At 42.0% G+C, this 23,252-nt stretch overlaps 1 protein-coding gene across 1 annotated transcript; it reads left to right on the top strand.

Annotated features, from left to right (window-relative positions):
- Window positions 1-15: 15 nt before the first annotated feature.
- Window positions 16-18,894, top strand: Dctn5 (dynactin subunit 5). Its single transcript, XM_059251259.1, has 6 exons — window positions 16-229; window positions 1,239-1,307; window positions 2,605-2,723; window positions 8,676-8,787; window positions 14,802-14,904; window positions 18,717-18,894. The coding sequence occupies exons 1-6, from the start codon at window positions 182-184 to the stop codon at window positions 18,812-18,814; spliced, it is 549 nt and encodes a 182-aa protein (XP_059107242.1). The 5' UTR covers window positions 16-181; the 3' UTR covers window positions 18,815-18,894.
- Window positions 18,895-23,252: the final 4,358 nt, after the last annotated feature.

The following is a 23,252-nucleotide window of genomic DNA, read 5'->3' as shown; positions in this document are numbered from 1 at the left end:
GCAGCTGGAGACCTCCGCGCGACGGCGTGGGGCTGCCTAGAGGAGAGCCGAGCAGTCGATGAGAGTCCATGGGAGTCGAGGGCGCGGATAGCGGAAGTGGACAGGCAGCCGGAAGTAGCTGGAATCACAGTGGGCTTGAGCGACTGACAGGGTCCTGAGGCTCGAAGAGGAGGAGGCAGCCATGGAATTGGGCGAGCAGCTGTACAACAAGTCCGAGTACATCGAGACGGTGAGCGTGTGCAGACGTCGTTCCCCTGGCAGCCCAGCGGCCCCTGGAGGACAGGACGGCCGCTCCTCCTGTCCCTGCTTCATCCGCCCCTGCTCCCACAGTCTGTACCTTGGGGATGACGTACAGACGCTTCGTGTTTCCTCTGATTTTGTTATTTAGTCTGTGCATGCATGAATTAGGCTCTCTCCTCCTTCCTTCCGCTCGTCCGCCCCCCTCCCTATCCTTTCCCTCTCTCTCTTTCTGTATACGTGTGTGTGTGTGTGTGTGTGTGTGTGTGTGTGTACGTATACACACACACACCTACTTTTCCTGTAGAGATAGTGTGTTCCGGAATACACAATACAGTCTATTCGTCCTGATATTAATTACAGTTTCAGGCTTCAGGCCCTTTTAAAAATAATATTTTACAGTATACTAACGTGCTAAAAAGTTGTTTCTAATCGTCAACTCATGATAACATGTGTAAAGTGCTGGAAACAAGCAAGTGCCACTATTAGGGTTATTCTTTTTTTTCTGTATGTCCTTACAACTCTGTGGTCATGGGAAAGTCATTTTCCTCATTTAGGGCTGTGAAACTGGAGTGTAGAACTGGGATTTGAATGCACATTGGTCAGTAGATACAAATCCTGAGTCCGTTTCTTGAACTTTGAGTTCCTAGTCCACCCTTGCTCTTGTGAAATATTGGATTCAGTCCCTCTTACATGTTTTGGGGTACTAAGCACATTATTATTAAGTTACACCCCCAGCCTCCCCACCCCTTCCTGCTCTCTCTCTTCCTTCTCTAGTTTGTTTTTGTGATGGAGTCTTATTTTGTAGTCCATACTAACCCCAAATTCATAATCATCCTGCTAGGGCTGGGACAGTAGGGGTGCAGTACTACACTCAGCTCTCATTCCATTTTAGACTGCACTCCATTTAAAGTAATTATCTCTGCAATGAAAGCTTTCTTGATGGAAATGGTATCCCAGAAATCTCAGCTTTTTCACCCCGGATTTCTGTTCGCTTTTAGGCATCTGGGAACAAAGTTAGTCGCCAGTCTGTTTTGTGTGGCAGTCAGAACATCGTTCTCAATGGCAAGGTAAAGTACACAGGCGGCACCAGAGTGCATACCTTTGCTCATCACCATATTAGCAGGGTATATAAAATGGTACTGTGTCTCCAATTTGTTGTACATTTCCAGTTCTCTTTTCTTTGCTTTATTTTTTTCTCCAAAGTGGATTTATTGAATGCATAAAAATGATCAATGTGGAGAAGCCAGGAAATTAGAAGGAGACCTATTAGGTGGAGAATAGAGACGTTTTAAGGAAGAAGGGAGGGGAGAGCAGTATACCACATGAGATGTGGAAGAGGAGGGCACAGTAGACAAAGGGGCACGGGCAGCTAGATGATGGGAGGAGGGGAAGGGGAGGAATTTCATTTGAATGGAATGTGAACTTTTGTTCGTCATTTTCTTCAATATCCTATTTATATAGGGTTTACATTAAATATTATGCATAAAAAAGTGTTGGAGTGGGGGGAGGAACAGAATCCTTTTGTGTCCGAACAAAATACAATGGCACATTTTTCTGCTGTGTTATATTGTGCCCAGGACTACTGGACACAAAACCTAAAGAGGCAATAAAATATTTTAAAATAGAAGTCAGGGGATGCTTGCCTGTAATCTCAGCACTTTGGCCAACGAAACAGGATGATTGCATCTAGTTTCAGGTTACCTTTGACTACGTAGTGAGCTCCAGATCATTCTCAGAGACATAATAAGAAAGACACTGTCTCAAAACAAAGTAAGTGGGGAATATATGACCAATGTATGCTGACATTGGTTATTACTGACTTAGCATACATTCCTGTATTACCAGAGCTTCTGACTTTTTTCAAAAGGATCTGGAAATGTGGTGGCACAGCCTGTGTGGAAGCAGATAGGACAGTCTCTGACCAAGTCTCCAAGGCTCGGAGGACTTCAGATGAATCTGAGTGACTCTAAACACGTAGTTCTCAACCTGTGGGTCACAAATCAGATATTTACCTTGTGATTCATAACAGTAACAAATTAGAGCTATAAAGTAGCAACATAATAATTTTATGGTTGGGGGTCACCACAACATGAGGAACTGTATTGAAGGGTCACAGCATTAGGAAGGTTGAGAACCACTGCTCTAAACAGATATGTTACCTGGTCTACCATAAGCATTCTCTTCACTCAGTGAGTCATTAAGATCGTGGAGTATTAAGATCAAAGCTTATGTTGTATTGCAGTCAATCCAAAGTCAGTTCTCCTTTCACCATACAGTTACCCCTCTTGTAGAACAATTGATGGCGTGAACCAATCGTTCCTTTTAGGCTACACCATTAATTTTTAAACGTGTTTTGCTTTATAGACCATTGTAATGAATGACTGTATCATCCGCGGAGATCTGGCGAATGTGAGAGTTGGACGGCACTGTGTTGTAAAAAGCCGTAGTGTCATAAGGCCACCATTCAAGAAATTCAGTAAAGGGTATGTGATTTAATTTCCTGTTTCCAGTCCCAAGCTCCTTACTGTTCCTGGTGATACTGTACATGTCCATGTGTTTAGATGAGAAGGTCTATCCTGGTTGGTGGGGCCCTGAGTAAGTGTTCACAGTAATGAACACCACTCTGGGTGGTTGTAACCTTGTTCATAGCTGGTTGTCAGAAGTAGAATAGTCCTTGTGAGAAACAGAGAAATAAAACATAAATAGTAAAGCATGAGTAAAAGGTGAAGGTGGATTTTCCTCTTGCATGTCATACCAGAATCAGATAATGCTAAGAAATTTAGATTTTTAATTTAAAATTGAAGAATTCTCAGAACTGATGTAGCCTGTAGTTTTTTAAACTGAGTCATTACCGTATATTGCCATTTCATAACTGAATGTGGAAGGCTGTGAAAAATTGGCCACAATGAAAGGTTTCTGAATATGCAACAACCAAAAATTAATTCCAAATGAAATATATAATGAATCCAAAGTTTCTGGTAGTTCTTGTCCATGGTGTATCATGTGACGTGACTGCAGCCTCAGTTTTGCACACAGCAGGGTGCATTGCACTGTGCAGGATGTCATACAAGCCACCCCAATGAATGCCACCTGAAACACTTCTGCTCAGTGTCTTAGTCAGGGTTCCTATTGCTGCAATGAAACACCATGACCAAAAAGCAAGTTGAGAAGGAAAGGGTTTATTTGGCCTACACTTCCACGTTGCTCATCAGTGAAGGAAGTCAGGACAGGAACTCAACAGATCAGGATCCTGGAGGCAGGAGCTAATAATGCAGAGGCCATGGAGGGCCGCTGCTTCTGGCTTACTTCCCATGCCTTGCTCAGCCTGCCTTTTTTTTTTTTTTTTTTTTTTTTTGGTTTCGAGACAGGGTTTTTCTGTGTAGCTTTGTAGATCTCTGTGAGTTCAAGGCCAGCCTGGGCTACCAAGTGAGTTCCAGGAAAGGTGCAAAGCTATACAGAGAAACCCTGTCTCGAAAAACCAAAAAAAAAAAAGGATACCACTGCTCTTGCAAAGGACCTGGGTGGCTTAAAGCTGCCTATTGTTCCAGTTCTAAGGGACTTTCTTCTGGCCTCCTTGGACTTTGGTGTGCCTGTAGTGTACATAAACGCATGCAAACAAATAAACATATAAACAAATCCTTTTTTCTTTTCTTTCTTTCTTTTTTTTTTTTTTGGTTTTTTAAAGACAGAGTTTCTCTGTGTAGTTTTGGTGCCTGTCCTGGATCTCACTCTGTAGACTAGGCTGGCCTCAAACTCACAGAGATTAAACAAATATTTTTTTAAAAAGATTGTTGGGTTTTAAAAATTGCTGTTTGAGTTACTGACTTGAGTTTCATTAAAAGAAAAAAATTTGGTCAATATATTTTGACTTGAGATTCAGACAGGTTTTTCCAGTAGTTCCTGAAATGGCTCTAAACATACCTGCCTTTTTGTGCTAAGTATTTATGCAAAGTGGCTTTCTCAGCATTGTTAATTATAAAATTAGAATATCAGTCAACTCTGAATAGCAGAGAAGATGCTCTGTTTTGCATTATCAGATACCCAGGAAAGACTTAATTCTTTATGTAAAAATAAATGAACACACCACAACATGCACATTTGTTTTTGTCTTTAATCATGGTAAGATTATATGTATACCAAAGTGTTGTTTTAAAATAAATTTCTTTATGATTTATAATGAGATTAGACATATACAGACTGGTATGGCCATAAGCTCTTAATGATCAGTAAATATTTTTGTGTGTGTGTTTGTTTGAAGTAAGTCTAGTGTAGCTCAGACTGGCCTTGAACTCCCTAATTTTCTTCCCTCAACCACCCAAGTCCTGGGCTATAGGTGTATGCTACCACACTCAGCTTGAACATTTTACTAGTAAACTTGCATATCTGGGTTCACATAAAAAACAATTTCTTGGGTAAAGAGGTGTCAGGAATAGAAAAAGTTTAAGAGAGCTTGCTGTAGACTGCCATGTGATCAAGGAATTCATTGTTGTACAAGAGGAAGAGACTTAAAATACTAGAAATTAACAAAGTTCATGTAAATCTTGAGTCTTGGAGAATATAGATAGGATGACTGACAAAATATTCATGTAGAACAGAGCTGGAAAGAGTTAATGAGCAAACAGCTACTTTGTATCTTACCTAGGCCACAGATTTCAAATATGGACAGGGTCTGGAGAGATGGCTCAGTGGTTAAGAGTGTTTACTGCTGTGTCAGAAGATCAGGTTCAGATCCCAGCATCCACATTAGGTGGCCTTTATCTCTGGCTCCAAGGAATCCACTGCTCTCTTCTGGCCTCTGTAGGTACCCAGAAACACACACCCACAAATAAGTCTTTTTAACAAAAAACATGGTCTGATAAATGCTATTTTAGAAACATTGTCAGTAATATTTGAGGAATTGTAGAGAATAGAATGTTGTTATATGTCTGAAGGAAGCCGGATAAATCCTATTCAGTCTTGACTTAAATATAATCTCCTATCCCTGCCCCCAGACAGGCTTTCACTATGTAACTATGGCTGTCCTGGAATTCACAGAGATTTATGAGACCAGGCTGGCCTTGAGTGCACAGAGATCTGCCTTTCTGTGCCTGCCAAGTGCTGGGATTAAAGGTGTGAGCCACCACATCTGGCTGTTACTGTACGGATATGGGTCCACATGGGTCCATGGACTGAAGACACAGAGCACCTTTAGGATATCTAGCCTTTCCAGCTGCAGGGGGAATCAGCCTTTTTGTAAGATCTGATCGACCCACATAGGCGTTTTGCAGCTTTTGTTCTACTTGAGCTAATTCCCTTTCCACCTCAGCTGTTAATTGTCTTGGACAGTTTAAATCTGAGCCACCTTGTAAAATCTGAAACAAATTACTTAATTCTTGAGTAAACAAACCAGTGGTATGAGGTAGCCAACTAATATTACCCAATAATTTTTAGAAATCATTAAGAGTGTGCAACTGATCTCTCCTAATCTGTACCTTTTGTGGCTGAATTCTCTCTTTATTTAATCTATAACCTAAATAACTAGGAGAATCTCCTCTTTGTATTTTTTTCAGGAGAAATTTGAAATCGCCAATAGGGTAAAATTTTCTGTACCACATTTAACATTTTTTCTTTCTTTCTTTTTTTTTTTTTTTTTTTAAAGATTTATTTATTTATTATGTATACAGCATGTATGACTGCAGGCCAGAAGAGGGTACCAGATCGCATTACAGGTGGTTGTGAGCCACCATGTGGTTGCTGGGAATTGAACTCAGGACCTCTGGAAGAGCAGCCAGTGCTCTTAACCTCTGAGCTATCTCTCCAGCCCCTTAACATTTTTTCTAAGATATCTGTATCAGAAGCAGCCAATAAAATATCATCCATATAATGATAGCTAATAGACTGAGGAAATTGTTTACATACCACTTCTAGAAGTTAATTTTTACAAAATATTGACATAAAATTGGACTACTTAACATTTTTTGTTTATCCTTTAGGCCCTATACATTTAATCCACTCTGTTTTGCTTGAGATAAGGTTCCAATGCTTACAAATTGAGTGGAGACCTTTTGTAAAGGTCAACTGGGATTTTAAGATTTTTGAAAAATTATAGATACATCAACTTTAGTGTCTAGGAGGCCTGAAATTTGAATGCCATTTACTTGCAAGTTTAGATTTGGCCTCTTATCATTAATAACAGTTTGTCAAAATACTTTCTTTTTAGTACCTTTAAAATCTTCTGTCTTACAATTGGAGTTGCTTTGTCTTTAAAATTATGGGAGTAATAACAATTGAGCAACTTTACCCCCAGCATTTATTTGCATAGTACTTTTTATATAAGCCAACTATAAAAGCATTAAAAACAATCTCTATAGGATTCTAAGAGGTAACTTTAGGCAACATTATGGAGCATTTTTATAAAGTTTTAAAAGGAGGATCTCTTTTTTTTTTTTTTTTTCCAGAGCTGAGGACCGAACCCAGGGCCTTGCACTTGCTAGGCAAGCGCTCTACCACTGAGCTAAATCCCCAACCCCGATCTCTTTTTTTAATAGATTTCAAGCAACATGTTAATGCAACTTGTCAGTTATTAACAGTGTGGACCAAACAATCCACCTGCATTTCATTCAGCAGAAAAACAACTTCTATAAGCTCTCACTTAGCAAGAGATCATTTTCCATGAGCTTTTACCTTAGTAACCACATTCTCTAATAATGTAACAACCCATTCTGTTTCAAGTGTTCCATTTTCATAGAATTTACCTAAGAATTTCTAGAAAGCAACTTAAAAGAGCAGAGCCAAATTTTTAATAATGATAAACAGTCAAGAGCATATATAGTTTAAAATCATGAATTTTGTTCTTTTAGTTCATTTACTATGAAAATTAAACATTCATTTAGACAATAATTAGACAATCAAGAGAAGAGAACATCCTTTATACAATGGATAACTAATATCTCTGGAAATTTAAACAGCATTGACTCTGACCCCAATTGTTTTTTACTAGAAGTTGGCTTGTTAAAAGTGTTTTCTTTCTCCTATGAAGGGATCATTGATAATGAGTTATTTCCACTATTAGGGAAAAATAAGAAACATTTTCCACGAAAGGACATTTAATATTGCATTATTCCCACTCTGAGGGAAAAAACAAGAAACATTTAAACCAATCTTAAGAAGACAAAATTCTAAGCTCTTGGCTTCTCTTGATTGTACACTCCTCATGCAACAAATCTGTTTTGCTTACATTCTATCCTCAGTTCCTAGCCAAGAGTCTGGCACACAATAGGAACTCAGTAAATATGGTAGAGGGTTGAAGTTTAAGAATGATGAGTACTAAAATGATTTTTTTTTTTAAGATCTGAAAATGGGGCTGGAGAGATGGCTCAGAGGTTAAGAACACTGACTGCTCTTCCAGAGGTCCTGAGTTCAATTCCCAGCAACCACATAGTGGCTCACAACCACCTATAATGAGATCTAGTGCCCTCTTCTGGCCTGCAGTCATACATGCTGTATACATAATAAATAAATAAATCTTTAAAAAAAAAAAAAGATCTGAGAATGTAGAGCATTTGTTTAGCATAATACAGGCCCTAGGTTCAGTCCCAGCACTGCATGAACAGGGAGGGTGTAGTGGCACACAGCTCTAGTTCAGAGGCAGGAGGATCAAATGTTCAAGGTCATCTCCTCCATAGCAAATTGAAGGCCAGGTTAGCTACATGAAAGCTTGTTCTTTTTCCTAGCCCCCCAGGTTTTTTGGTTTCGTTTTGTTTTTGGTTGCTGCTGTTGTTCTTTGTTATGTGTTGAGCACCAAAACTGATAGCCTATGAACTTGTCAGTCCTGGAAACAGATTATTAAACATGTCTGTGAGCTTTGTCAAAGAAAGCAGGAATGGGTCAGTACCCACTCATTTTAATTTGCTTTGAAGATCCTGCCTTACCTTTTCCTTTTACAATCCAGTAATTCTGATTCTGAGTTTTTAGCCTGATTCCTTGGTTTTAACATTTGGAATTTCAGTGACCTGAGGATTCTTTCCTTGCAAGGAATAGTCCTATTAACATGACAAAAACTGAGGGTATGGTACATGCCTGTAATCACTGCTCAGGAAGCTGAATCTGGAGTGTCAGATGTTTGAGGCCATCTTGGGCTATGTGACAAATTCTAGGTTAGCCTGGGCAACATAGAAAGAGTCTGTCTGTAAAGGTAGGACCTGGTGACAAATGCCTATAATCCCAGAGCTCGAGAGACAGAGGCAAGAGGATCTCAATGAGTTTGAGTCCAGCCTGCTCTACATATCAAGCTCTAGGATAGTCAGGACTACAAAGAGAGACCCTGTCTCAGAAAACAAAACAAAATAGTCTATCTGTAAATAAATAAATGTTGAGATTATGATCTGTAGTTCTGTAACCTTAACCCAAACTCCATCACCTTGACCTTTTCTTGTTTGTCTTCTTTTCCTTTTTAGTGTTGCATTCTTTCCTCTACATATTGGGGACCATGTCTTTATTGAGGAAGACTGTGTGGTCAACGCTGCTCAGATCGGTTCTTATGTTCACGTTGGGAAGAACTGTGTGATTGTGAGTACATGACTCACTCAGCTAAGCAGCATCATTTCCTCTGTCTTCCTCTCTCCACCCCATCTGTGGGACTCTGTCCCTGTAACAAGGGGAGGAGTCATTTCCAGTTTCTTGAGGTTAGGTTTTCCTTACTGGATTGGAGTTATTTTTCCAAGCAGTAATAATAATGGCCAGTGGGCTAGGGATCTAGCTCACTGGTAGAGTGTTTATGTAGCTTGTATGAGGCTCAGGATTTGATTCTTCAGCACTGCAAAGACACAAACACACACCCAAAATAAAACCAAGTAATAATGGCTAGCCTTTATTGAACCTTTTCCATATGATATTAAATATGGGGCTATACATATATGTATGGGGCTCCTGGGACTAAGAAGATAGCTCAGTTGGTAAAGTACCAGTCATGCAAGAATGAGAACCTGAGTTTGATCCCTAGAACCCATGTAAATGCCAGATGTGGTGTCACACTCTTATAACCCCAGCACTGGGGAGGCGGAAACAGGCGGACCCCAGGGTCTCAGGTCTGGCCAGCCAGCCTACTTGGTAAGCACCAGAGCAATGAGAGACCCTGTCTGCACATATTCTAACTGCAAAGGAATTCTTCAATATGTGTAGAGACAAAGTTTTTGTTCAGTTTCATGTTAAAGAAAGGGAGTGATAAAAATTTGATCTTAAATAGAAGAAAGAGTAGTTATTAAAGGAAAAATAGAAGGAAATTGAATATGGGCGCTAAAATACAGCTCTGTAGGAAGACGTTCTAGTAGAGAGGCCACAGTTCACAACTTACTCTATACTGCTGAGCCTGAAGACAGGCATTTGAAGGCTCCAAACATGAAGTGATGAGACAATCAAAATCCCAGTTGCCTTGATTTGATCGCCACATGTTATGTACTGAAATATCATACTCTAACTTACAAATACAACAGTTATTACATACTGGTTAATTACAGACTACTGTCAGAAACTGCCAGGCATGCATTCTGTCCTGAGCTACATTTCTAACACTTAAAACATATATATATATATTTTTTAATTTTAAGACAGAGACTGGCTAAGTTGCTTGGACTCACCTGAACTTGGTGTGGCCTAGACTGGCCTTAAACTTGTGCCTTCGAAGGAGCTGGGTTATAGACCTGTACCACCATTCCTGGCTAGATACTCTGCTTTTTGTACCTCTTTTCAGAATATCACTTAATGACCTCTTCACTGTTCAGTATGAGCAGTACTTGTTAACCCTTAACACATTTTAAAGTCTTTTTAGACTTTAGAGCCTTTTAGAACTATAGACTCTCAGAGCTAAAGCCTAACTGCCTCCATGGCACATAGACTTTCCTAGAGTGTCCCGTGTGATAGTCTAGTGACAGCTTTTTGTGTGAAGGTATAAATCAGAATTGTCATAATGCCAGAAGGAAAAGCTTAGCGATCAATATCCCAGGCATTACAGTGCTGTCAGCTTTATGCTTGTTACTGGATTGGTGGCATTGCTGTTGGTTTGGCTTTCTAGGTGAAGAAACCAAGGCTCAGTGATGCTAATTTGGCTTGCTAAAATTATCCAGGTTGCTGTAACATGAGCTGCATAGCCACAGTTCCTGATTCCTTCTTAAAGGAAGAATGAAGAAGCCTTTTAACATATCCTTAGCTATTCCCAATCCACGCATGTCTTAAAACTATCGACATTCACTGGGTCTCGGTGCACACCTTTAATCCTAGCACTCAGGAGGCAGAGCCAGGTGGATCTCTGTGAGTTCAAGGCCAGCCTGATCTACAGAGCGAGATCCAGGACAGGCACCAAAACTACACAGAGAAACCCTGTCTCAAAAAATAAAAAACAAAACAAAAACTATTGGCATTCTTCTTGTTGCTATGAATTAATCCCTATACTCAGAATGTTCCTGAAATGTAGTTAATCTGTTTCTCTAAGCAGTCAGGATCTAAGTGAGTGGGATGGCCAGCTAGTGGACAAAGCGGGCTGCAGGCTGTACAGTGGCTAGCAGTAAGTGAGAAGACTCCTCCCACTGTTTTTTCCCTAGGGCCATCTGTCCACGGACCCCAGCATGGGATCGCGTCATGCCTTACTTAGCACATCCTGTTCCCATGAGCTTAGTCCTGGGATTAGGAGTGTAGGCATGAGATGACCTCATGAGATAACTCAGGTAGGCCTGAGTGTAGGCCTTAGAGATAACATCACCTTGTTCACCAGGGGAGATCGACAGTTGATACCTTTGGAAGTACCATAGCTAATTCGTGAATGAGCACTTCCTCGGAAGAATGAAGATCCCTACTTAGAGCCAGCCTGCTTCAGAGTCACACACCAACTGTTGTCTTGTGCATCCAGCTGGAGGCAGCTTAACCGTTTATGAAACTCAGATCCTGCAGAAGCTTTTCTTTTCTTCTTTCTTTCTTTCTTTCTTTCTTTCTTTCTTTCTTTCTTTCTTTCTTTCTTTCTTTCTTTCTTTCTCTCTTTCTCTCTCTCTCTCTCTCTTCTTCCTTCCTTTCTCTCTCTCTCTCTCTCTCTCTCTCTCTCTCTCTCTCTCTCTCTCTCTTTCTTTTTTTTAAATTTAGCCGGGTGTGGTGGTGTTTGCCTTTAATCCCAGTACTGGGGGAGAGGAGGTGGGTAGAGACAGGTCGATCTCTGGGAGTTTGAGGCCAGCCTGGTCTACAAAGCAAGTTCCAGGACAGTCAGGGCTGTTACAAAGAGAAACCCTGTCTCTAAAAACCATATATATATTTTATGTGTGTGGGTATTTTGTCTGCATGTCTGTTTATGCATTGCATGCCTCCTAGGTGACTGCAGAGGTCAGAAGAGGATGTAAGATTTGCTAGAACTAGCCGGGCGGTGGTGGCGCACACCTTTAATCCCAGCACTCGGGAGGCAGAGCCAGGCGGATCTCTGTGAGTTCGAGGCCAGCCTGGGCTACCAAGTGAGTCCCAGGAAAGGCACAAAGCTACACAAAGAAACCCTGTCTCGAAAAACCAAAAAAAAAAAAAAAAAAAAAAGATTTGCTAGAACTAGAGTTTCAGACTGTTGTGAACCACCTTGTGAGTGCTGGGAATCAAATCTGGGTCCTTTGGCAGAGAATCCAGTGCTCTTCACAATTGAGCCATCTCTGTAGCTCCCTGGGTTTTGTTTTTATTTTGAGACAGGGTCTCGTTAGTAGCTGGCCTGGAACTCTGTAGACCATGCTGACCTGGAACTTACAGAGACCAGCTTGCTTGTGCTTCCTGAGTGCTGAGATTAAAGTAGAAGCTTTTTTAAAAATTCATTTAGGGAAGCTGGAGATATGGCTCAGCAGTTAAGAGCACTGGCTGTTTACATTTCTACATTCTCAGCCAGATATTTTTCATCAGATTGTCTAATCTCATTTCTCCTATCTGTGTTTTACTACCCAGATGTTTATCAAATTGTTTTTATCAGGACACAGGCGAACTTTCAAGCCCTAGTAAACACGGCTTGAAGGAGCTGACTTAGTGGGTAGTGTTTTCTGTGTAAGGCAAATGATCTGAGATTGTTTCCAGCACCCATATAAAAGTTGGGTATAGTGGCACATGCCTGTAACCCCAGAGCTGGAGAAAGGTGGAGACAGTGCTGGGGGCTCATTGGTCAGGTAGTCTAGCTAGAACATTATGTTCTAGGCTCAGTGAAAGATCCTGTCTCAAAAAATAAGGTTGAAAATTACCACTTTCCTGATTAAACAAACAAACAACTTGTGACCTCCACTGCTGTGGGATGGTCTGTATGTCAAATGTGTTGCTGATTAGTCAATAAATAAATCACTGATTGGCCAGTGGCCAGGCAGGAAGTATAGGCAGGACTAACAGAGAGGAGAATTGAGAGAACAGGAAGCTGGGTAAGAGAGACACTGCCAGCCGCCATAATGACAAACAGCATGTGAAGATGCCGGTAAGCCACGAGCCATGTGGCAAGGTATAGATTAATGGAAATGGATTAATTTAAGCTGTAAGAACAGTTAGCAAGAAGCCTGCCACGGCCATACAGTTTGTAACCAATATAAGTCTCTGTGTTTACTTGGTCAGGTTTGAGCGGCTGTGGGACTGGCAGGTGAGAGAGATTTGCCCTGACTGTGGGCCAGGCAGGAAAACTCTAGCAACAAATGGTGCCCAACGTGGGGCTCGAACCCACGACCCTGAGATTAAGAGTCTCAAACACAGCTTGAAGGAGCTGACTTAGTGGGTAGTGTTTTCTGTGTAAGGCAAATGATCTGAGATTTTTTCCAGCACCCATATGAAAGTTGGGTATAGTGGCACATGCCTGTAACCCCAGTGCTGGAGAAAGGTGGAGACAGTGCTGGGGGCTCATTGGTCAGGTAGTCTAGCTAGAACATTAAGTTCTAGGCTCAGTGAAAGATCCTGACTCAAAAAATAAGGTTGAAAATTACCACTTTCCTGATTAAAAAAACAAACAAACAAACAACTTGTGACCTCCACATGGGTATGCATGGATGAGCACTCTCACACACACAATTTAAAAAAATAGTTAATAAAGAGTGAAACTTTGAGCTGGGCAGTGTTGGCACAGGCTTTTAATCCCAGCACTTGGGAGGCAGAGGCAGGCGGACCTCAGAGTTCGAGGTCAGACTGGTCTACAGAGTGGGTTCCAGGATAGCCAGGGCCACACAGAGAAACCCTGTCTTGAAAAACAAAGCAAAACAAACAACAAAAAAGAGTAAACTTTGCTCTGCTCGGGTGAGTAACCTAAGGCATAGGTTTAAACAGTGTGTATAGCTTTTCCCTTAACCTATCAAATAAATGAGTTTTCCCATGCCATATCGCTCACCTTTAAAATGCTGTGGATTATGGAAGAATTAAAAAAATGGTAACACTGTATAAAGTTAAACATAAGGTTTAGTCCAAATATTCAGATACCTATCTCCTGTGGAAAAACAAATTGACTAATAACTTCTACTCAAGAAAATTTGTCAGGGCCCGGTGGTGGTGGTGCACGCCTTTAATCCCAGTACTTAGGAGGCAGAGGCAGGTGGATCTCTGTGAGTTTGAAGCCAACCTGGTCTACAAATCGAGTTCCAGGACAGGGCTGTTACACAGAGAAACCTTGTCTCGAAAAATAAAAAAAAATAAGAAAGAAAATTTGTCCAGAGAACAGACAAGTAGTCCTTAACCTGGCAGGTGCCCAACCAGATGTATTAGATTAGCTAATATAAACTGAGAGTCCAGAAGTAGATCCTAATTTCATGCCCACGCGATCCAAAGGTTCATCTGATACCATGAAAACAAGCCTTCATCCCTTTTCTCCTTCCTCTGGAGGTTACTTCTTGGCAAGGATAAGATGCTGTTGGCATCCATCCTGTCTTCTGGGGACTCTACTGGAAAGTGCTTCATTTCCCTGTCGTCCCAGCGGAAACCCAAGGTTGAGGTTCACTAGACTAAGTTGGCTCATACGCCACTTCCTCAAACCAGTCACTGGTCAAGCATGGAGTCTATGTGTGAGCTAGAAGTAAAGCATGTGAACCAAGATGGGGGTGGGTAGTGCCCAGTGCAAAAAGATTTCTGTTACCAGAAGACAAGGCAGCAAAACAACAGAGAAAAATGGAACTCTCACAAGTCAAAGGTTTGCCTAGTGTCTGATGCCTACGACAACCTGTACTATCTGGAGCATACAACCCTCCCTCGTGTGTACCTATGCATACACACACTCACCCTTTACTCCTTGTCACATTCTACTTGAAGTATGTCATTTCAACCAAACACCCTGTCATTGTCCTTGGCTCCCTTGCTATTACAAGATATCGTGAATGCTTGGGTGTGGCGGTGCTCGGCATTAATCCTAGCACTCTGGAGGTAGAAGCAGACAGATCTCTGTGTTCAAGGCCAGCCTGGTCTATATAGCAAATTCCAGGCCAAGTAGGGCTACAATAATGAGACACTGTCATAAAAATACAATGAATAGAGAAAATATAGAACAGCCTTCCACACAGAATACTAAACAAGCTTTATTCCCATGTCTTGCTCAATTCCTATTAATAAGATTTTAATTTCAGGGGCGCCGGTGTGTCTTGAAAGACTGCTGCAAAATTCTTGACAATACAGTATTACCTCCAGAAACTGTGGTCCCACCATTCACGGTCTTCTCAGGCTGCCCAGGTAATGTTGATGTCAATGTCTATTTCAGCCTCCTTCAAACTGTTTTCCATTACTAAAGTAATCCATGTGACTTCTAACTCTGATATGTGATTTAGCAACAAAACACCTAGAAAAGTCATATAAATAAGTTGCTTTTGGTACAGGTAGTATTTGTTTTTTTGTGATGGGGTCTCACTATGTAGCTGGTCTGGAATTCACTCTGTAGACTAGGCTGCCCTTGAACTCAAAGAGAATTCACTATGTAGCCTAGGCTGCCCTTGAACTCAAAGAGATCTGCCTGCATGTGCCTTCTGATGCTGAGATAAAAGGCGTGCGCCACCACACCCAGTGAACAAGCTGTGTTTGGAATGAATAACTGGATTTACAAGGAAAAAAGGGAATTATCAGAAACAAAAAGGAAATGAAACCCAAGCTGGAAGACAGCAGGTGTTAAATGCTGACCTCATAGTAAAGTGATTTAAAATGTGGTACTTGTGGGATAGGAGAAGGCCTTAGATCCACACATGGCAGAGAGATTCTCAAATACTTTTCAAGGGTTTCCCCTCAAGAAGGTTGCTATAGGTACTGGAGAGGTGGCTCAGCAGTTAAGAGCACTGGATGCTCTTCCACAGGACCTGGGTTCAATTCCCAGCACTCACATGGCAGCTCAACTTTAACTCCAGTTCCAGGGGATTCACCTACCTTTTCCAGCCTCTGCAATCTCCAGGCACACACAAGGTAAACAGACATACATGCAGGCAAAACACCCATACACATAAAAATAAATAACATTGAAGAAAAAAAGGTTGCTATGGAACAAATCTGCCATCAGCACATGGTAAAGACAAAGAAGCATTTCTTTCTTGGCCTGGGCTCTGACTGGACAAAGGGGAAAGAAAAAAAAATCTCTTTAGATATACATGTGCCTCATCTTTTTAACTTATTCAAGTTCCTTAGTACTAACTTCTTATGGTCATGGAACACTAATGTCGGAAGACAAGGAACCATCCTAGTATTTCAGGTGGAAATCATAATGACTACTTTTGAAAAGGCCAGCTGCATGGGACCATGCAGGTCTCTGTATATGAGGGAACTGAGACTGGAAGGTGCGCGTCTCCAGTGTCAAAGACGCCTCATTTAGGGCCCAAAGCTTCTTGCACCATGACGGGGTGTTTCTTTTGAGTCGTTTCAAAAATAAATGCCAGGCATTAGGGTACTTTATTGGCACGTCCATCTTTGAATTCAGACACGTGGGCTTGCAGGGAATCTGACACATTTGTGAGAGCTACATGAGATAAAATTGAGCCTGAAGCAAAAAGAAATGGAAAGCAGGATAAACCCTGATCAGAAGCCGAGAGCACTGATGCTACTGTACACAGGCAGATAATGCACTAATTGAAGTCATAGCCCATCATGGCTGCTGGACATGGCACTGGAAGCTTGAAAGCTGATGTTTAAGGAACAGCTACAAATGGGAATTTTATGAGGTATCTCTGAATTCTAAAATTGTCTAATTATTACTGTGATTAAAGATTAAATACTGTGAAGTTTAAGGGCTAGAGAGATGGCTAAGCTGTTAAGAGCACTTGTTTCTCTTGCAGAGGATCTGGGTTTGATTCTAAGCACCCACATAACTCACAGCCATCCACGAATCCACTTCCAGGGGATCCAAAGCCCTCTTCTGACTTCTTAGGCACCAGGCATGCACATGGTACACAAACATACATGCAGGCAAAATATCCATATACATTAAAAAAAAATTTGAGCCAGTTGTGGTCCAACACTCAGGAGGCAGAGGCAGAGGCAGGCAGATCTCTATGAGTTTGAGGCCAGCCTGGTCTACATGGTGAGTTCCAGGACAGCCAGGACTACAATAAAAACCCTGGCTCAAACAAACAAAACAAAACAAAAATACTGTGAAATTTAAACATATTTGTAGGCCTAACATGCACTTTTTAATTATACAGTGTCTATGAGAATTGTATGAGTTTTTTTGTTTTTTATTTGTTTTATATATATACTTAATACAATTTGTATAAATGTATGAAATATGTGCACTTATATGTTTGAATGGAAAATATAGGTATTTGAAACGGCACCTATATAAATGAAATCAAGCACTCTATTACTCTGTACTGTTCAGAAACTGTCAGTTATTTAGCATTATACCTTGGGCAGCTTTTCAGGTGGTATATAGAGAACTACATCATTCCTCTCAAGGGTTACAGGTTTCGCACACTGCATAGGTAGATTTAACACAAAGCATTGAATTAGTCCCATAGTATAATGGGTCATTAGCATTTAGTTGTACCTGGGCACTATTAGAAACTTCTGTCTTGACACTCTTTTACATGTATTATGCAATTGGGCACAGTTATCTCTGGCATACATTCTTAGAAGCCAACTTATGGACCACAGGATATGAATGTTGAAAAATTTGCTGGCTATTTTTATTTTATGTGTATGTGTCTTTGCCTGCATATATCTCTGCACAACATACATACAGCACCCAGGCCTGGAGTTACAGGTGGTTGTTAGCTGCCATATGGGTATTGGGACCAAAACTTGGACTTCTGCAAGAACAGTCAGTGTTCTTAGCTGCCAAGGCATCTCTCTAGCCCTTTGCTAGCTATTTTTAAAGTGTCCTTCAAAACATCTGCATGATAGGGCTGGAGAGATGGCTGATCAGTTAAGAGCACTGGCTATTTTTCCAGAGGACCCAGGTTCAATTCCCAGCACCCACAGGGCAGCTCACAATTGTCTGTAACTCCAGTTCCAGGGGATCTAACACCCTTACACAGAAGAACGTATGCAAAACACCAATGCACATCAAAACAAAACAAAACAAAAAAACTACAGAGTAAGTTCAAGGACATCACCAAGAAACCCTCTCAAACCAAAAAACCCAAAAAACAAACAAAATCTGCGTGAGTGGAGATGGTAGCACAGAGTATTACCACTGTTTCAGAAACTGTTTTTTCTTTTTGTTGTCGTTTTTCTAGGCAGGGTTTCCCTGTATAGCCCTGGCTATCCTGGAACTCCTTGTGTAGACCAGGCTGGCCTTGAACTCAGAGATCTGCCTGCCTCTGCCTCCTGAGTGCTAGGACTAAAGGCGTGTGCCATCATTCCCGGTTTAGGAGTGAATTTTTTTTTGTTTTTTTTTTTTGTTTTTTTGTTTTTCGAGACAGGGTGTCTCTGTGTAGCTTTGGAGCCTGTCCTGGAACTCGCTTTGTAGACCAGGCTGGCCTCGAACTCACAGAGATCCGCCTGCCTCTGCCTCTGCCTCCCGAGTGCTGGGATTAAAGGTGTGTGCCACCACCGCCTGGCCCCAGGAGTGAAATTCTTAACCATGCTTGTTCCATCATGGACTGTTTGTTGTCCTCCTTTGATTCATCTGTACCTAGTATCGTTGCTTTGGTTTTATTGTGCTGGACTGAGTTTCACTGTAGGAATGCGGGACAGTTCTTGCCTCAGGGATAAGGGTAAGACTGGCTCAGTGGGGCTCACACTGGAATCCTGGGGGGTGGAAACCCTTTTGTGGAATGATGCTCAGAGCAGTCCCATGTGCCTTTTCTCTTTTTTATCTTGTAAGCGTGTTCTGATCTCCTCCACCTGGAATTTGTTTCTTCATTTGGAGAGCTGTAGTGTTTGTTTCCCAAACACAAACTCAGACCTTTCAGAAGATGTCAGTAGCCAACAGTCTTATCAGTCTGAAGATGAAGGGCCTCACGGTTAGATCCTCACAGTAGATCTCAGAAATTGTAAGCTTTTCACAAAGGGTAGGGCTACAGACCTCCTGGCTCCCTTGCTTGACCTGGTCTCTCTTTCCCCAGGACTCTTCTCAGGGGAGCTCCCAGAGTGCACACAGGAGCTGATGATTGATGTCACCAAGAGCTACTACCAGAAGTTTCTGCCCCTAACACAAGTCTAATCTCTGCTTTATATATTGAATTCTTTTGAACTCTACTATGATGAACTTGGAGATAAAGTGAGTGGTCAGTAACTACAAGAGCTACCATGTTTTTGATGACTTCTACTCTCCTTGATTTTTGTTTTTTTTGTTGTTGTTTTTTTTAAATTTAGAATTTTTCAATACTCGAAGGCTCTGTCTGAGCATTTAAGAATTTAATAAGAAGGTTGGAGAGATGGCTCTGTGGTTAAGAGTACTGGCTGCTCTTCCAGAGGATGCAGATTCAGTTCCCAGCACCCACATGGTACCTTCAATCATCTATAACTCCAGTGATCTGATGGGTCTGGCCTCCCTGGGTACCAGATATACATGTGGTATAGACATAGATGCAGCCAAACATCCCTTCACATAAAATAATGAACTTTTTTTAAAAGAAAATAATTTTAACAAGGGAACATCTGGAGGAGTTGTCTTTACCTGCTGTGTTTTCACCTAATCTGTCTACATCACTGTACCATTGTCGGAGGAGGGCAAAAAGGTCTGTTCCCAACACTCCAGCCCTGTGGTCCTGCAGATGGCTGGAACCTGGCTGGCATGGGCCTGCAGAGCAATAGCACCCTCCCTGCATGGGGTCACATGGCCCAGGTGTTACTCACAACCATGTCCTACCCCCACTGCACACCACCCACACAGATGACATTCAGCTATCCTGCTTCTAACACAGGACCAGTAGCCACAATTTCTTGTACCCTGTGGAAAGTGTTAGTGATTTCAGAGCCCGGGTTTCTATTGGCTATTACAGTATGGGAGAAAGAGATGGGCTGCAGTGACACATACCTGTCTTCCTAGCACCTGTGATGTAGAGGCAGGAGGAGTAAGAGCTACATAGTGAGCTCACATTTGTCTGATGTGCTCCATGAGACCCTGCTTCAAAACCACGAAAACAAATCAGTAAAAGAAAAAAAAAATGCAAAGAGCAGGTGGTAGCTGTTGTTCTTCATTTCAGAGAGACCTTAGCTGTCTTAAGGTGTTAATAAAAGATATAAATATCCTGTTTTAGGCTCATTTATTTACAGAGGGGAAACCAATACTGCAGATTTTGCTTCTGCAGAGTTCCAGGTTTAGGTCTTGGGTGTGGACAGCTTAGGCAGGTCATTCCTTGTCTCAAGATTTACTTCACTAGAAATGAGCTTTTGTGAACCTTGCTCTCTAGCCTAGAAGCATTTGTCCTACCTTGTATTTGCCAAAACTCCCGTAGTTTAGACCCAAATATCAGTATTTGAGGTCAGCCTCACATGTGTCTGAGCAGCTTTTCAAGCCATCACATGGACACACAGCCTGAGGAAGGGCATTGCCAGTGCCATCTTCCCAGCTCCCCTAGCTGATAGCACAGCCCTCCTGGTTCTGTTCTGAATCCTTGGTTTAGGAAGGAAGGGCTTGGTCCACCAGTGCTCTCAGAGACTATGGCAGAGCAGTTCAGCACTAAAGGATAGGACTTAACAGGCCATCTTGACTTACAACTAGGCGTAGTCTAGAAAAACCTATGAGGATTCAGCTCTAATCCAATTCAAAACTGCTTTCTGTTTGTCATTTTTTTAACGTTGGTGCATTAAAAGATTGACATTTGGCACACATTTGAAGATGATCACTCTCCACCTCCAGTAATTGCAGCTGCTGTTCCTTAGGATTCACTACACTACCTGGAGCCATGCTACAAGCTTTCTTTCTTTCTTTTTTTTTTTCTGTTTTTTCGAGACAGGGTTTCTCTGTGTAGCTTTGCGCCTTTCCTGGAACTTGCTTTGGAGACCAGGCTGGCCTCGAACTCACAGAGATCCACCTGCCTCTGCCTCCCGAGTGCTAGGATTAAAGGCGTGCGCCACCACTGCCCGGCCGCTACAAGCTTTCTGTTCATGGGCTTGTTTTGTTTCTCACACTGATACTGTACGGTGAATATTATTCACATTTTTTTTTTTTTTTTTTTTTTTTTTTTGGTTTTTCGAGACAGGGTTTCTCTGTGTAGCTTTGCGCCTTTCCTGGGACTCACTTGGTAGTCCAGGCTGGCCTCGAACTCACAGAGATCCGCCTGGCTCTGCCTCCCGAGTGCTGGGATTAAAGGCGTGCGCCACCACCGCCCGGCATATTATTCACATTTAACACATGAAATAAAAACTCAGAGCTATTGGACAACTTGGTGCCATTTGTACAGTGAAGAACTGGCTGAGTCAGGAGTCCCCCATGGCTCTCTGGCTTCACAGCCTACACTGGTCAGCTCTGCCCTGTAAAGACAAAATGAGCTTGTCCTTGGAGGCCATCTGCTCTGTGTCTTGTCTGATAGCAGCCGTCTGTAATGGTTCTGATTTTTCTTAGTTATATCAAGGCACCTGCTCCAGATTCTTTGTCCTTTGGTGTTACCAAAAAGGTAAATGTTGGAATTGGCAGTTAGATGCTCTCTATGCTAACTTCAGATATTTTCCAGAGCATGTCTGGCAGGTTACCTGTCCAGCTTGTGTTTAAATACCTCCAAAAGGAACTTGGTTACTTTTTGCAACTGACTTCATTTTGTTGTTAATCAACTGAAATTAAAAAGTATGTTTGAGAGCTGGGTGGTGGTGGTGCATGGCTTTATTCCCAGCACTCGGGAGGCAGAGCCAGGCAGATCTCTGTAAGTTTGAGGCCAGCCTGGGCTACATAGTGAGTTCCAGAAAAGGCTCAAAGCTACCCAGAGAAACCCTGTCTCAAAAAACCAAAAACAAACAAACAAACAAAAAAACATGTTTGGGTACTATGTGGGCTGAAGGCAGGGGGATTGCTGTAAATTTGAGACTATATAGTGAGTTAGAGACTAACCTGGGCTATAAAGCAAGACCTCCAAAATAAAGGGAGAGAGATTATCACCTTACACAATAAATCACTAGAAAAGACTAGTCTTAGCAGCAACATAGCGTGCAGGTGGGCAAGACACTTTGGATCCTACAGTGAGCAGCAAGGTAATGGCAGCACCTCGGACAGGTGGAGCTGATTAAACAAGGCACTGTAAACATTAAGGACAGCTTTTGGCGCTTAGGAAGCACTCTCCCAAAGGTTCTTACAGGGTCCCATGCAGAGGTGTACCTGCTAGTACACTTTTGCATCTTTTTCACATAGTGGAAAGACAGACTGCCGCTGGCTGCAACAGAGGCCTTGAGGAATGCCGGACCTCAGTTGAGACAGTTCTCTCACTGTGCTAGTCAGTGATTTATTAGAATGGCTTACAGGCTGTGCTACGGCTAGTCCAACAATGGCTACCTACCAATGGAAGGTCCAGGGATCTAGAAGCTGCTCAGTCTGTGAGGCTGGATGTCTCAACTGGTCTTCAGTATACACTGGAATCCTGAGGAAGCCAGCTCTAATGCCAGTGAAGGAATGGACTTGCCATCAAAAGTGAGGGCAAGAGCAGGCCAAGAGAGAGAATGCTTCCTTCTTACATGTCCTTTATAGAGGCTTACAGCTGGAGTTTTTCTGTGTCCCACCCAGTCTGCAGCCGCTTAGACCCAAGTAAACACACAGAGGCTTATATTAATTAAAACTGCTTGGCCATTAGCTCAGGCTAACTACTGACTAGCTCTTACACTTACACTCAGCCCATTTCTGTTAATCTATATGTCGCCATATGTTCTGTGGCTTTACCTGTGTGCCATTACATGCTGCTCCCTGGACGGCAGGTTGACATCTCCTGACTCAGCCTTCCTCTTCTCCAAATTCTCCTTGTCTCCTTATCCCACCTATACTTCCTGTCTGGCTACTGGCCAATTATCGTTTTATTTATCAACCAATCAGAGCAACACATTTTCCCAGCATACAAAAAGACAACCCCCCCAGAGGCTGCTAGCTGAAGGTGTATATATAGTCCAGATTAAAGGTGGATCTTCCCACCTCAAAGAAATGGATTAGAAATGGGTTTTCCCACTTCAAAAGGTTTAATTAAAAAAAAAATCCCTTACAGGTGTACCTAGCCATTTGGGTTTTAGTTAATTCTAAATGTAATCAAGTTGACAAGCAAGAGCAGCTATCACACTCCCCTAACAGTGCAGAGATACGCAAGTGGCTGGGCTTCCTAATGTCATTAGGCATCCTACTTGTCACCTTTGAAATTTAGACCTAAGGGAGACTGTCAAATTAATTTCCATTTGGGTGACCAAACTTGATGCAACATGTCATGCCGTGTGTGTGTGTGTGTGTGTGTGTGTAGACATGGTCTCACTGTGACCTAGGCTAGGAAGGATTTTCTGATATTAAAGAGAACAGACATAAGTAGATAGTAAGCAGCCTTGAGCAGACTCTGTGTTTGCTTTGTTTTTCTTGTACTACATGTGAGATTTCTCTGTACATTTGGGATATGACAGATTACAGCTCTAGACTTCTATTATTGTATTCCAGTGGCACTCCAGTTTTAGCCTGGCAGGTCCCAAAGAAAATGCTC

Source organism: Peromyscus eremicus, chromosome 1 (genome assembly GCF_949786415.1).
Source record: "Peromyscus eremicus chromosome 1, PerEre_H2_v1, whole genome shotgun sequence".
Classification (NCBI taxonomy): domain Eukaryota; kingdom Metazoa; phylum Chordata; class Mammalia; order Rodentia; family Cricetidae; genus Peromyscus; species Peromyscus eremicus.
The sequence above is the reverse complement of the archived record's forward strand: the minus strand, read 5'-3'. Positions and strand labels throughout refer to the sequence as shown.

Excerpts from the sequence above, each read along its gene's own strand:
- Dctn5 (XM_059251259.1), top strand. The coding sequence starts at position 182 with ATGGAATTGGGCGAGCAGCTGTACAACAAGTCCGAGTACATCGAGACG. Across the intron at positions 230-1,238 it reads AGTCCGAGTACATCGAGACG|GCATCTGGGAACAAAGTTAG; the intron begins GTGAGCGTGTGC and ends GTTCGCTTTTAG. Across the intron at positions 14,905-18,716 it reads GGTCTTCTCAGGCTGCCCAG|GACTCTTCTCAGGGGAGCTC; the intron begins GTAATGTTGATG and ends CTCTTTCCCCAG.